Below are 15,944 nucleotides of genomic sequence, written 5' to 3'. Positions count from 1 at the left end.
AATGTCCCTTCTCATCAATATCTATATTCCTTGAGGAAGAACTTCCCTTGCAACTTCTTTCTTACCATTATAACTATCTAAATTACATCAAAGTAAGACAACGACTAGATCCCTTACAATGAAAGTAGACTTGAGTTTGTATACAAGATGTGTTGAGACTGTAACAAGACTTGAAAAGCTGCAAGTCTAGACTAACATAGACTATCACATTTTGGTAACCAGTTACACCAATCTCGGGGAATGACTTTGAAAGTTGACTGTCCACTCCATTAGTTACATCACTCTGAACTGGGGTGAATCAAGTTATGTCCTCCTACCCTTAAGGGGTTGAGGGCAAGATGATACCCGAATACATACGCTCTATCGCTAACAAACAAACAAACAAACATACTCACTCTTTAGTTTGGTAGGTTGGTTGGAGAGGTAGCCACCCTCAACACATTGGCTTTTGTTAACCAACTTGTGCATAATCTGAATGAATGTCGCAATAACAACTCTGAATAAGAAATCATGAAGTTACTGGATTCATAGAGTGAAAGTACGTATCATTTATCAACCATCCCAGAGGGTTGACTGTCAACAACAACAACAAAGTTACATGTGGGATGTGGCCAACATTGCAGATCATAGGATGAAAGCGCCAATTATACTATTCTGTCGACTGTAGGACATCATGAATGCCCCCATAACAAAGGGGTTCAGGTACGGGCGATTAACAATCCATCCTTTTGGACTGGGCTGCCGATCATGAAAGGGTTTCACGACTAGTTGGCCTGAAGGGTCTTCTTTTCGTGTTCATGGAAAAAACTCTCGTTTTGATCACATTTTTCATACTGATCACCACTGGTCCACACCATCAGGAAAACAAATTATTAGTCTTCACAGAAAAATGAAGGCGTTTAGACATGTCCATTGATCGAATGGCCAAAGCTGCATTTGCAGAGTGAGTGCGTTTGGTGAATGTGCCCCCCAGTAATAATAGATCATGCTGATCAACAATGCCCCTGCATGTGTCGCCAACGCATCATTTGGATAATTGACGAGGCGCCTCGTTTCTTTGGCCGCGTGGCGGTATGCATCCTTGATCAATCACCACCAGTGGTCATTCCGATTATCAAATAACCTTTAACTACGATTCTTTGATTCTTTAATATCATGTGTGTTAATGAATGCATTCATTGGCCTAGCTCTGGATGCGATGCTCAGTCAGGGAGGGCGGTATTCCTCTCTTTGAAACTGATGAATTACCTTTGAAGGCCACAACCGTCATGTTTTGTCAACGATCGTTTCCAGGACCATCCGGCCATTCCTTATTTATTCATTCTACATTGAGTGACACATCTTTAATCATTCAAATATTTATCCAATCATATACTTATACACAGATACTTGACAACAAACAATGACAAGTCCCGCTGATCTACCCTGGCTTCCAAGATGGAAGAGACCACTTACAAGTATGTAATCAAACAAACAATCAATAAATTTTAATAATCATTGTTGTGTCAAGGTCTCTAACACCCATCACTTCCAAATATGGTAATCACTTCAATCAATCAATTCCATCCATAATAATAATATAGGCAATCTTGATATTATTACACTTACTGAACAGGAGAAGAAGGAGATCGCACCTTTGGAGGGCCAGATGGCCAAGTATATGATATGGAGAAAGTGGATGTTGTACTACTCCATGATCCCAGCCCTGGCCGTTATTATCCTCCAGGCTGTCGTCTCATTCCAGACTGGCAAATGGACCAGACCACCCGGAGCAGCACTCAAGAATGGTCTCAACAAGCTTACGACCACCGGCGCCGCATCAATCGTTGAACTGGACACTGACTACATTGGCGGCAATGGTGCTGCTCGTGTCACACTCGACTACCAAGTGGACACCATGTCATCGTGGGAGAAGCTCGAGGGCAACTACTACGGCATGTCCTTGGCCAACACTACCAACAACACCAACACCAACACCAGCGACTCCTTCTGTGACCACTGTGATGACTGCAACAACTGTCCAGACTGTGACTGGTGCAACTGTGATGCCTGTGGTGACTGCTACGATTGTCCTGACTGTGAAGGCTGCGAGGAGATATGTGACGAGTGCACGGACTGCTATGACTGCCCCAACTGTGACAAGTGTCTGATCTGCCAGGACTGTGTCGACGCTGATGAGAATAACAGTACCACCTCCCTCAACGGCACCGTATGTCCAGAGCAATGCACGCAAGAGACCTACACCAATGACGAGATCTTCTCGCAGAACTTTGCCGTGAACCAGATTGCCAAGTTTGACAAGAAGCAGTTGACCAAGAAGTTCTTGCTCGCCACCAACATCACCTACATTTGTATCCTTGGCCTGTCGTTCATCTTCTACGTCCTGGCTCTGATCTACTGGAAGTCCTTTGGCAAGTCGTCGCAGATGCTGTTGATCGCATGGGGTGTTGCCTTCCTCGTGCCATTCGTCATCCATTTGTTGCCAATCTCTTCGATCATCTTCCGTGACATGCCAGTGCTCAAGGACGGCCCCAACAAGGCGGACTTCAAGTACATTGGTGGTGTGATGTCCGCTCGTGTCATGTTCGCCATTGAGTCCCACATGAAGCTGACACCCGCCTCGCTCGCCATCATCCCTGCGCTGATCAAGTCCACCGCCTGTATGAAGATGTTGCTGCCACAGTCGCCCATCCTCGGTTTCCTCATCAAGGGAATGCGTATCATGCGTATCCCCATCTTCTTGGCCGGTGCCATCTTTGTCTACCAACTGGCCTGTGACTACTTCTTCTGTGCCTGTGTCATCTGTCTGGCGCTCTCGCAGCTGATCTACGTGCTGCCCATCCCCGGCCGTGGCATCACCAAGCCATTCGCCTCGGGCAATGAGATTGCCATCAGAATGCGTCTGGTCACACGTATCGCCCTGCTGTTCACCCTGCTCGCGCTCGTCTTTTTGATCCTGTTCTTCCTGAACCTGGCCAAGCCACTGGTGGGATTTGGCCGTCTGGACCGTATCAAGTGGGACAACGTCGCCAACTTCATCCCAATCCCCAACCCCGTGTCGATCGCCCTGATCTTCTCCAACTTCTTCCTGAAGTACTTCATCGCCACACTCACCTTCTGTGACCTGATGATGTGGATCGTGCGCAAGATCTACGTGTACACTCGCGACTACCCCGAGCTGATCGCCTCCTACAACCAAGAGATGGAGAAGACCCTCTGGAAGGTGCTCACCAAGAAGGAGAAGAGGAATCAACAGCATGAGATTGAGCTCAATGCTCGTTAAGCATATGTTATTCATTCATTCATACATTCATACATACATATACATCTTAAACACATAGAGGACATCGATCTACAATGTGTATTCGCGCGAGATAGCCAACCAAACATATATAACTTAATGGAAGTCCTCTGCTTGTACAATCAATCAATCAACTAAACAATCCAATAAATCAAACATTATTACTTTATATTGTTATTCCACATTGATTGATTGATTGAATGAATGATGGAACTATCCCTAACGCAAAACACACACAAAGGAAGGGTCTTTGCTCCTCAAGTAAAATATCTCCTTTGGAAAAGTTTAGAGTTTTGTCAAAGAGAAAGCCGTCAACTTAGTCCAATTGTTTGTAGTTCTCGTGTTTATGCTCTCATTCGCACTTATTCACACTCTCTCTACACTACAGTAATAATAATAATAACCTTTATATATATTTATCTTATTATCATCAAGTTTATTCAATCTATCAATCACTGCAGCATCACTAAAGTATGTCATCATCCATCGATGGATCACGTGAAACTAAAGAGTCAAGTTGTGGAGCAACAGCGGCTACAACACACACACACACATACTACCATCCACGCACCTGTTCTCCTTCCCGCTCTCTCTCAAACACACACATCACCCCCGAACAACGCAAAGCAATCCAACATGCTAGCACATTCTATTCATTCAATCAATCAAACAATCACTCTACATACACACATAACTCAAATAATCAATCAACCTTTCAATCCAATCAATTACATACTCCATCTTCGTAAATCCATCAATCAGTCATATAGTCAGTCAGTCATACAGCCAAAGATTCAGACATAGAGATACAAATACATACACACAACACATTGTCCCGCCCAGCTTGCTCGCAAGTTCATTAATAAGTCGTTAATTAATGTTATAATATATACATTTGTGTGTATCTGTTGTTGTTGTTTGTTGGTGATGTTGCACCTGACCATTGAAGTGTCATTGGTTGATGAACATATAGGCTCTCTCTCAATCATTAATATACTTACTAACTAAAACTTAATTTAATAACTTAATCCAGCAGATATTGATTGATCGATCGAGTAGATAGTTGGATAAATAGTTATTTATTATTTATATATATATCATACAGCATTCAATATACAATTGATGAATAGGACATTGTTCATTGTCACAGTTGTTACCTTGCTGCTGCTGGTATCATCTATCAAGAGTGTCGATGCTGAAAGAATCAATATTATACAGGACGATGTATCTGAGGCATCAGCAGCAGTAGTCTCATCATCATCTTCAATAGATTATGAGACAAGAAATAATACAGGTACAACAGATAGCAGCAGCAGCAGCAGCAGCAGCAGCAGCAGCAGCAGCAGCAGAAGTAGTAGTAGTAGTAATACACAATCAAACTCAATCAATGATGATGGGCTCATAACCGAACCAACAACACAACCTCCATTACCAACACCATCGATAATACCAACATTCATACCAACGACACCTCCCAACCCACCTTGCCAGGCTTGCTTCCCTGGCACCTATCACAACAACAATACAGAGGTCGCAAACTGCTCTCTGTGCGACGATGGCTACTGCAGCTACGCTAGTGCATGCACTTCCTGTCCCGCTGGTAGCTTTGCCAGTGAGAATGCATCAACCACATGTGAGACCTGTCATCCAGGCTTCATATCCAAGCAAGAGGGACAGGCTCAATGTGATCCATGTCCACAAGGAACGACTAGTGATGACACACATACCATCTGTGTCAACTGTCCAGCAGGCACTGCATCATACCAGTATGTCTCTGCATCACCACTCCGTCCCCATCACAATCATTATACTCACACTCCACTCTCATACTCTATAGACAAGGCGATGAATGTCTACCATGCCTCCCAGGCTACTATAGTGGCGTTCGTGCAGAGTTCTGTAATCAATGTGAGCCAGGAACGTACAATGAGTTCCTGGGTCAATCCCAATGCACAGACTGTGGCGTTGGAAAGTACAACCCAATGATGGGTCAAAAGGCTGCGACAGCATGTAAGTCTTGTCCCAGTGGCAAGTACTGCCCTGAGCAGGCCACTCAACAACCAATCGATTGTCCATCTGGTCACTACTGTCCACCAGAGTCAGCGGCACCACTGCCATGCCATTCTCTGTTCCAGTCGAGTACCAATTCATCGCGATGCTCACCCGACAAATGGTTCTACTTCATTGTGGTTGGAGTTGCAATGGTGATATTGATAACGTCGGTGGCCATATGGAGGTACAATCGATACAAGAAACAGAAGAAGATGGACATTGCAAAGGAGGTCGAACGATTGATCCCCAAGCCAATGGATGGTCCAGAGTATGGAGGATTCTAATCGTAGATGATCAATCCTTCCAGACTCCATTTCCCACCAACCATTCTACTCCCCTCCCTCCCAACAACAATACATTGTACACTATACACAGTATATATATTCATTCAGCTCGCCTTGGCCTCAATCATTGATTATACATACTAGATTGATGATTGATTGATTGATTAATCATACAGACAGCGATTTGGTTTGTAATATTGATTGATTGATTGTCTTTATTATTAAATGAGATGTTGACTTGGCTGTTGTAGGCTTTGTTGAAACGATGGTTCTACGGATTGACTGTCTTGGGAACCATTCCTGCACGGACAATAAATGGATCGGGTGAGTTTCTCTCAAGGAAGAAACAGTATTCACCATTGCTGTTGATCTGCGAGTCTGTGGTCGTGGGACCTTTAGGACCTGGGACATAGGTTCCAGAAGGGTCAGAGACTTCAACACAGTAGTATCCAAGTTGTTGGGGTCTTGAGAACTGGTTGTCCCTTGCTCCATTGGCATCAGTTGTCCATTTCTGGAGTTCTGTGTTATACTCCATCAACCTCACGGTTATGCCACCTAGCAAAGTCTCGGTATCATCGATACCGTTCGCGTTGGCGTCCAAGAAGACCTCACCCTGGATGGTCTTTTTTGTGGGTGGCTTGTTGACTGCCAGATTCACGATGATGTTGCCATCAGGATAGGTGGCCTTGTCGGCTGTGAAACAATACTTGGCAGTGTTGTCGAAATTGTTTCCAGTAGTAGTCTTTGGTGAGATGTCCCAAACGTCACCATAGGCTGGCTGTGGGAAGGTGATTTGGACACAGTAGTCACCAGAGCTGGATAGAGGGTCGACATCATTTCCAACTGGGTCAGTATCGATGGCTCCGACAGTAGCACCATCTGACACTCTGGTTATAGATCCACGGAAAGATGGAAGACCTGGTTCTGATGTATCTTTGATACCGTCTCTATTGACATCATTGTAAACATTGAATAGTACCTGGTATTGAATTTTAACCTAAATGTTCATTTTCCAATATATCAGGTTAGTCTGGCCTTGTTTTGTTTCAATCGTTGCTGTAATGTTCAACTTACAAAGCCCACAGTGATTGGTACTGGACTGGTATCAGTTGCCTTGATTGTGAAGCAGTATAGTCCTGTGGCCGGATCGAATTTGCTGTCTGGTCCTGTTGGTCCAACCTTATATTCATTCGATGTAGTGGAGGCGGTCATGCAATAGTCACCAGGGGTCAGAGGGTACTCGTATTGCTTCAAACGAGCGTCTTGGTTGCTGGTAGTCCAGGACTTCAAGTCTGCTCCTGTTGATGGATTGTTTCTCAAAGTGATCAAAGCGCCACCGAGCATACTATCTGTCGCAGGCTGGTCAGTTCCATCCCCTGCCACATCAATAAAGGCATGTCCAGCGATGTTGATCGTTGGCACATAGATACCAATTGGTGCATTGACAACTGGTGCAGCTCTGGTGAGTGTGACGCATTGCTTGCCAGTGGCGTCGTACTTGTTGTCGTTGGCGATTGGTGAGATAAGGTACATGTTCTTCTGCTCTGGGGTGAGGTTGAACTGGATGCAGTATGTGCCCTCCTTGAACTTGGTGGTTCCAAAGTCGAAGCCAGTGACCTCGTCCGAGGAGACAGTGCCAACCTGAGAGTTGGTGGCTTGGTCAATGACAACACCATTGAGAATATCAGTCTTGGCCTCGGTTGCTAAATAGTTGCCATCCTGATAATTATTGAGGGAGTAAGTGAGTTAGGTATTGATTGATTGATTATGGGGGACTGGGAAGTACATACCTTATCGGTATCAATCCATTCAAATCCAGAGATTTTATAGATTGGGTCCTGTTTGGTGTAGTTGTGTTAGCCAAATATCTACCAAGCGATCGCCACCCAATCAAGTTGATTGATCAACACTTACCATTCCTGCAAGAACAACGATTGGATCGGTGTCGGTTGCCTTGATGGTGAAACAGTAGTTACCATCCTTGTTAAAGACGTTGGAAGTTCCCTTGGTGCCAATTTCATGCTTTCCAGCTGGGTCAGTAACATTGAGACAGTAGCTGCCAGTCTTGAGATTAGGGAATTGGAATTGCTCAGTTCTTGCAGCGGCGGCATTAGTCGTGATAGTATTAATAACGGTATTGGTGGCAGTGTCGGTCAACTTGACGGCGATACTTCCAAGCAATGGATCAGTGCCTGGGTCATTTCCATCCTGTTTGATTGATGGTTGTAAGTAAAGATGTGCAATATTGATTGATCGAACGAATGAATAAATGATTGATTACTTACATTTCCTAAGTCATCAAAGACATGTCCCTTGACAGTGAAGGTTGGCTCATAGACACCAAGTGGTGCGGCGAAAACTGGTGCAGCTCTGGTGAGTGTGACACATTGCTTGCCGGTGGCGTCATACTTGTTGTCGGTGGCGATTGGTGATACTCTGTACTTGGCCAACTGATCTTGGGAGAGGTTGAACTGGATGCAGTACTGGCCCTCCTTGAATTGAAGGGTTCCAAAGTCGAAGCCATCGACCTTGTCGGACTTGACAGTGCCAACCTTGGCTCCAGTCGAGTCAGTGACGTCACCAGTGAAAATATCAAGCTTGTCTTCGGTGGGAGCGAAGTTTCCATTCTTGTCCTTGTCGTCAAACTCGAAACCAGTGATACGGTAGATGGGGTCGAATCCAGCAGCGACATTGATTGGGTTGGTGTCGGTGGCCTTGACGATGAAACAGTAGTTTCCATCTTGCTCAAAGAGGTTGGAGGTGCCCTTGGTGCCAATGTGGTACTTGTTGGCTGGGTCGGTGGCGTTGAGGCAGTAGCTGCCTGGTGCCAGATCAGGGTACACGAACTGTTTGGTTCGGTCAGCTGCGGCGGCAAGAGTGGTCCATTGCTTCAACACAGTGTTGGTAGAGTCTCTCAAAGTGACTACAATGTCTCCGAGTAATGGGTCAGTGCCTGGGTCAACACCATCCTAGTTGATTGATTGATTGATCGATTGATTAATTAATAGGGTCAGTTTTTGTGTTCACCTTGATGCTGGAACTTAGATATACGTACATTGCCCAAGTCATCAAAGACATGACCTTGAAGGATGTAGGTTGGAATGTAAATGCCGACGGGTGCAGCGGCAACTGGTGCAGCTCTGGTGAGGGAGACACATTGCTTGCCGGAAATGTCATACTTGCTGTCGACTCCAGATGTTGGCGAGAAGATGTACTTGTCCATCTGCTCAGGTGAGAGGTTGAACTTGATGCAATAAATGCCCTCTTTGAACTTGGTGGAACCAAAATTGAAGCCGTTGACCTTGTCCGATGTGACAGTTCCGACCTGACTGCCGGTAGCCTTGTCAGTGACAACACCATTGAGAATATCAATCTTTTCGTCAGTTGGATCAAATTTGCCATCCTTGTTCTTGTCCTCAAACTCGAAACCAGTGATACTGTAGATTGGATCCTGATTGATTGATTGAATGAGCGAGTGAGTGAGCGTGTGAGCGAGTGACGTTGATTATTGATGGAAGTTGATACTTACGAATCCAACCAAGGCAACGATTGGATCGGTGTCTGTGGCCTTGACTTCGAAGCAGTACTTGCCATCCTTTCCAAAGACGTTGGAGGTGCCTGGGTTGCCAATCTCGCGCTTTCCAGTTGGGTCAGAGGCAGTGAGACAGTACTTGCCAGTCGGGATATCCTGGTACTTGAACTGTTGTTGTCTTGGGGATGTGGAAACGGTAGTAACTGGGGAACCAACATCAGTGTTGGTATCCATGTTGGTCAACTTGATCAGAATGCCATCGAGCAATGGATCGGTGCCAGGGTCGACTCCGTCCTATATATTTGATTGAATGATTGAATGAGTTAGTAGATGTGAGTGATGGAAATGAATGTAACACTTACACTTGCTAGATCATCAAAGGCATGACCTTGGACAGTAAAGGTTGGTTCATATATACCAATGGGGGCGGCATTAACTGGTGCATCTCTTGTGAGTGTGACACATTGCTTGCCGGTGGGGTCGTACTTGTTGTCGGTGGCGATTGGTGAGACCTTGTACTTCTTCAACTGATCTGGGGAGAGGTTGAACTGGATGCAGTATTGGCCGGCCTTGAACACGGTGGTACCAAAGTCGAAGCCCTTTACCTTGTCAGAGGTGACTGTTCCAACCTTTGCTCCAGTTGAATCGGTTAGGTCTCCAGTGAGAATATCAGTCTTGGTCTCCGAGTTGACATAGTTTCCATTCTGATTATGATTGATTAACTAAAGTTAGTGATATGGCCTGAATGGCTGGATTGATTGAAGGATGTGTGAAGTGACTTACCTTGTCGGTATCAATCCATTCAAATCCAGTAATGCCATAGATTGGATCCTGTTGTTGATTGATTGGTTTATATATGAGTGTGAGTGAGTGGCCAGAATATTGAGTGATGAGGTTAACTTACGAATCCAGCATGAACTGTGATTGGATCGGTGTCGGTGGCCTTGACGATGAAACAGTAGTTGCCATCCTTGTCAAAGACGTTGGAAGTGCCCTTGGTGCCAATGACACGCTTTCCAGTGGTGTCGGTGGCGTTGAGGCAGTAGCTGCCTGGGACAAAACCTGGATACTCAAACTGCTTATCTCTGGTGCCAGAGGCATCAGTGGTCCATGTCTTCAACACAGTGTTGGCAGAGTCTCTTAATGTGAACAAAATGCCACTAAGCAATGGATCGGTACCTGGATCAATTCCATCCTATATTGATTGATTGATCGAGTGGATATGAGTATGTGTGATGTTGATTGAATGATTGAGTGTATAAGATACTTACATCTCCCAAGTCATCAAAGGCATGACCTTGGACGGTGAAGGTTGGAACGTAGATACCAAGTGGTGCGGCGGCAACTGGTGCAGCTCTGGTGAGTATGACACATTGCTTGCCGGTGGGGTCGTACTTGTTATCATTGGCGATGGGGGAGATCTTGTACTGGTCCTTCTGGGTTGAGTCGAGAGTGAACTGGATGCAGTACTGGCCAGCCTTGAATCTGATTGCGCTCAAGTCGAAGCCAGTGACCTTGTCCGATGTGAAGGTGCCCACTGGCTGTCCAGTGGAGTCTGAGATGACACCTTGGAGGATATCAGTCTTGACCTCCTCGGGTACGTAGTTTCCATTCTAATTTGATTGATTTAGTGTGAGTGATAGATCGATTGATCGATTGATCGATTGAATGAATGATTGTTTGAATACATACACCATCCTTGTCAATCCAAATGAAACCGGTGATGCCGTAGTAGGGATCCATTCCGGCAAGGACTGTGACTGGCGAGGAGTCGGTTGGCTTGATAGGGAAACAGTAGTTGCCATCTGGGCCAAACTGGTTGGATACACCCTTGGTTCCAATGTGGTACTTGTTGGTTGGGTCGGTGACATTGAGACAGTAGTCGCCAGCCTCGAGATCGGGCATCTCAAACTGCTTGTTTCTTGGGTCAGAGGCAACAGTGGTCCATGACTTCAACACAGCGTTCTTGGAGTCTCTCAAAGTGACTACCATACCGCCAAGTAGTGGATCAGTACCCTTGTCATCTCCATCCTTTAGATTGATTGATTTATCCAGTTAGTGAATGATTGATTGAGTGATCTGGGATGATTGGATGGATACATACATCTCCTACATCATCAAAGACATGACCTTGGATGGTGAACTTTGGTGCGTAGACACCGAGTGGTACGGTGGCGGTTGGTGTAGCTCTTGCTAGTGTGACACATTGCTTGCCAGTGGCGTCATACTTGTTGTCAGTGCCAACTGGCGAGACAACGTACTTGTTTGGTACAACTGGTTGTGGTAACTTGAACTGAATACAGTAGTCACCACCCTTGAGCTTGTCCAACTTGAAGCCAGAGGTGCTAGTTGAAGTGAAGGTATCGAGAACATTTCCTGATGTCTTATCAGTGAGAGTGCCCTCGAATGAATCGAGCTTGTTCTCAGTTGAAAGGTAGTTTCCATTCTATGTTTGATTATAAGTGATTAGAATGGTTCCATGAATGATTGATTGGATGATTGATCAACTTACATTGTCCAAATCATTCCAGACAAATCCGGAAATGCTGAAGCTGGGTACGAATCCAGCAAGGACAGTGAGTGGGTTGGGATCGGATGCGCGGACAGTGAAGCAGTAGGTTCCATCGAGGGCAAAGTGGTTGTCTTTGCCCATTGGTCCAATGTAGTATATCTTGGCGGGGTCGGTGTTGGGTGTGCTGGCGTTCATGCAGTACTTGCCTGGGGTGAGTGGATACTCGAAACCCTTGTTTGGACCAGCGGCAGGGTCGGTCGTCCAAGTCTTCAGGACAGTACCGGCGGCATCCTGTAGTACGATGCTGGCAGCGAGCAATGATTCACCGGTGGTGAATTCACCGTCCTCATTGACATCGTCAAAGGCATGGCCCTGCAAATTGATGGTTGGTACGTAGATACCAATTGGAATGTTGACCTCTGGGGCGGCTCTGGTGAGGGAGACACAGTGGGAGGCATCTTTGTCGAACAGGTTGTCGCCAGAGACTGGAGACACCAAGTATCTGTCCTTCTGCTCAGGAGTGAGGTTGAACTTGATGCAGTAATCGCCTGCCTTCAACTTGGTGCTTGGGTCAAACTTGTAACCGTTGACTACGTCAGAGGTGACAGTTCCAATTGTTGCGCCAGTGGTCTTATCAGTGAGGGTACCTGTTAGAATATCCAACTTGTCCTCTCCAGCGTCAAAGTTACCGTTCTGGTTCTTGTCATCCCAAATGTATCCGTTGATCATGTAAACTGGATCCTGTTGTTTGATTGATTGATTGAGGGTGGGTGTCAGTCAATCATTCAATCAATCAATCAATTGATTAACTTACGAATCCAGCGTCAATGATGAGTGGATCTGCGTCGCCAGCCTTGACCTTGAAGCAGTACTTTCCAGTATCATCAAAGGGGTTGGTGGTACCCTTGGTTCCAATGACCTTCCTTCCCTTTGGATCGACGGCGTAGAGGCAGTAGTCACCAGGGGAGATTGGGTAGGTGTACTGTTCATTGCGAGCAGCCTTGTCATCAGTGACCCAGGACTTGATCTCAGAGTCGTTAGCGGCAAACTTCAAGGTGATGGTGATGTTGCCCAGCAATGGATCAGTTCCCTGGTCATTGCCATCCTCATTGAGATCGTCAAAGGCATGACCCTTGAGGGTGATAACTGGTGAGTAGAGACCGATTGATGCTTCGGTGACTGGGTTGACGATTGGATTCTGCTCTGCAATGTTAAAGCATCGCTTGCCATCCTTGTCGAACTTGCTGTCAGTGCCTTCCTTGGAGATGAGGAAGGTGTCCTTCTGCTCTTGAGTGAGGTCGAGCTGGATGCAGTAGTCACCTGGTCCAAGGTTGTCAACGGTGTACTCTCCAGTAGCAGAGGTGACAAAGTTACCAACGACCTCTCCGTTCTTATCAAGCACACGACCAGCGATACCAGAGATCTTTGCATCAGTGCTGGTCATGTCACCATTCTAAATTGATTGATTGAGTGAAGCAAGGAGTGAGTTAATGAGTGAATGAGTGAGTGATGAAGATAGGTTGCAACATACGTTGTCAGTGTCTGAGAAGGCGAATCCATGGATGCTGTATGGCTTGACAAATCCAACATCGATCACCAATGATCCCTCAGTGGTGGAGAGAGTGAAACAGTAGTCACCAGTTGAGTTGAACTTGTTTGAGATGCCAATTGGACCAATGAGGCCGCCTCCAGATGGGTCGACAGCCTTGAGACAGTAGTCGCCTGGTGAGAGATCAGTGAACTTGTAGTTCTCACCACGTGGCAATGTCTTGTCGGTAGTGACAGTCTTGACGAGGGCGCCAGCCGAGTCGTACAAAGACATCTGGATACCATTGTACAATGGGTCGGTACCGTCGTCATGACCATTCTTGCCAGTGTCAAGGAATGCATGACCACGGATCTCAAAGAGTGGCGCGTATAGACCGATGGAGGCGTTCAAGACGTGTCTGGTGGTGGTGGAGGGTGAGAGAGTGAAGCAGTACTTGCCATCCTTGTCAAACAGGTTGTCAGTGGCAACTGGTGATACAAGGAGCTTCTTGAGTTGATCGGGGGTGAACTTGAACTGGAGACAGTAGTCACCACCGCCAATCCTGGCAATCTTGTATCCCTCAGTGGCGTCAGTGTTGAATGAGAAGACAACAGTGCCGTCGGCTTGCACGAGATCGGCGGCGTAGCCACCAATCTTGGTGTCGGGATCGGCAAAGATACCGTCGTTGTTGGTGTCGTTGAAGGAGAAACCTTGGACGGTGTACAAGCTGGTGAGACCCTCGTCAAGAACGAGCTCGTGGGCATCGGAGGTAGAGGGGATGTTCAAGACGAAGCAGTAGTGTCCGTTCTCGTCGAATGGGTTGTTGGGACCCTTGACAGAAACGATCCAGTTCTCAAGGTTGTCCTTGAGATCGAGACAGTAGTTGCCACCAATGAGGTTCTTGATGATGTAACCATCGACGTCGTCGGTGACGAATGGGAAAGTTAAGCCAGTATCGCTGTTGGTGAGCAAACCATTAATGCCTCCGATGTACTCCTCTGCATTGATCATACGGAGGAATCTGCGCTTAAGATTAAGAGCACCATCCTATTGTTGTATGAACGTATGTGTATATGTAAGTATTGAGTCAATAAATTGATTGACCGAATGATTGAATGGGCATGCAGTTTTAACTTTGATGCGAGACTTACCATGTTGACATCGTTGTAGGTATGGCCGCGAATAGTGAACACTGGGATCTAATTAATATGTTGAATACAAATATGATTGATTAGCAAATACTGATCATTAGGTGTAAGCTAGTGATTACTTACCATTCCTCCATAGATATCGAATGGACCTGCTGGGGTGTCCTTGTTCAAGGTGAAACAGTACTTTCCAGCGCCGTTCAACTTGTTGGAGGTACCCTTTGGACCTGGGGCATAGAGACCGTTTGGATCGGTAACAGTGATACAGTAGCTACCCTCTGCCAAGTCGTGGGCTGACAACTGGTCCTCTGCTGAGCCTGAAGCATCAGTGATGAACTCCTTGACAATGTTACCATCCTTGGTCAACACTACCTTGATACCACCGAGCAGTGGCTCACCCTCATTGCTTCCATCGCCGTTGGTATCATTGAAGATGCTTCCACGAAGATTGAAAGTTCTTGGGGGCTCTGAGGATGATGATGACTGTTGTGAAGATGAAGAGGTAGTTGGAGTAGAGGTCGTCGGAGTAGACGTGGTCAACTCAGAAGTGGTGATCTGGGAAGTGAGCTCCGAAGTAGTAATCTGGGAAGTGAGCTCAGATGTAGTGATCTGGGAGGTGATCTCCGACGTCGTCAACTCTGATGTTGTGATCTGGGATGTGATATCAGAAGTTATCTCCGATGTTGTCAACTCAGAGGTAGTTATATCCGATGTAGTGATCGCCGAAGTAGTGATCTCAGATGTTGTTATTGGTGGAGTTGATGTGGTTGGGAATGATGATGTTACTGGAGGTGCTGAGGTAGTTACACCTGTAGTACTCGCTGGTCCAGTGGACACACTGGTAGTGGTAACTGGGGATGTTCCAGATGGAAGTCCACATCTTGGTTGACCCTGTGGATTGGTGTAACATTGCAATCCGTTGCCACATCGCAAGAATCTGCATACATCGATACAAGTAGGTTGTACACTTAAACTAGGCTGGCAACAAACTTGACCAAAGGGACATTGAAGATTACAATGTTTCTCCGAAGCTATTTAACATATAAAAAATATTATTTTAAAATTAAATTTCAATATTGTAATAATTATTTCCAATCCTACCTTGTATAGCATCCAAAGTGCAAAGGAATACCATCAATGCAAGTAATAAGCTTGCATATTTTGGATTCATGATGGTCCTGTTTTTGATCACTTCAGTTGAAGATGATTGCTGGGGTGTTGTGGTTGTTATTGAAGAATAAGTTTGTAACTATTAGTATTAATTATATATAAATATATTATTTCTTATCTTATAATATTTGATCTATGAATAATAAGTGTATAAGATGTAATTGCGGATTATATTTATTAAACTTCGAAGTGTACACTTTAGAGGCGAGAGAGCCACCTACCACCACACCGCCTCAATCGCTCACTCACCTCTTAATTTCCCCACATTGTTGCTTCAATCCATCCACCAATACTATTGATCAATCATACAAGAGTGATGATGTAGAGTAAATTATGATCGATCAGGTATTTAGTACCTTTGGCACACACTTAATACAATGTCTTGGCAACCTTTGAATTTAATCTTTTGATCATATG

The 15,944-nt window shown here is 45.6% G+C and overlaps 3 protein-coding genes across 3 annotated transcripts; 2 read left to right on the top strand and 1 right to left on the bottom strand.

The window, feature by feature from the left end:
- Window positions 1-1,402: 1,402 nt before the first annotated feature.
- SAMD00019534_042280 (hypothetical protein) lies at window positions 1,403-3,283 on the top strand (the record flags this gene model as incomplete). Its single annotated transcript, XM_012900733.1, has 2 exons — window positions 1,403-1,457; window positions 1,584-3,283. 2 exons carry the CDS (start codon window positions 1,403-1,405, stop codon window positions 3,281-3,283), a joined length of 1,755 nt encoding a protein of 584 aa, XP_012756187.1.
- Window positions 3,284-4,423: 1,140 nt separating this feature from the next.
- On the top strand, window positions 4,424-5,637 carry SAMD00019534_042270 (hypothetical protein; the record flags this gene model as incomplete). The annotated part of the gene is made up of 2 exons (XM_012900732.1): window positions 4,424-5,067; window positions 5,139-5,637. 2 exons carry the CDS (start codon window positions 4,424-4,426, stop codon window positions 5,635-5,637), a joined length of 1,143 nt encoding a protein of 380 aa, XP_012756186.1.
- Window positions 5,638-5,908: 271 nt separating this feature from the next.
- On the bottom strand, window positions 5,909-15,492 carry SAMD00019534_042260 (hypothetical protein; the record flags this gene model as incomplete). Its single annotated transcript, XM_012900731.1, has 19 exons — window positions 5,909-6,634; window positions 6,712-7,356; window positions 7,428-7,475; window positions 7,552-7,845; window positions 7,923-8,606; window positions 8,693-9,088; window positions 9,167-9,463; window positions 9,532-9,873; window positions 9,953-10,000; window positions 10,074-10,364; window positions 10,441-10,782; window positions 10,862-11,200; window positions 11,274-11,615; window positions 11,682-12,422; window positions 12,496-13,134; window positions 13,213-14,256; window positions 14,361-14,408; window positions 14,484-15,388; window positions 15,459-15,492. The coding sequence occupies 19 exons, from the start codon at window positions 15,490-15,492 to the stop codon at window positions 5,909-5,911; spliced, it is 8,205 nt and encodes a 2,734-aa protein (XP_012756185.1).
- Between the last annotated feature and the right edge of the window lie 452 nt (window positions 15,493-15,944).

The sequence above is a fragment of the Acytostelium subglobosum genome, assembly GCF_000787575.1.
Source record: "Acytostelium subglobosum LB1 DNA, scaffold: scaffold7, whole genome shotgun sequence".
NCBI classification, from domain to species: Eukaryota; Evosea; class Eumycetozoa; order Acytosteliales; family Acytosteliaceae; genus Acytostelium; species Acytostelium subglobosum.
This window is presented reverse-complemented; position numbering and strand designations above follow the sequence as displayed.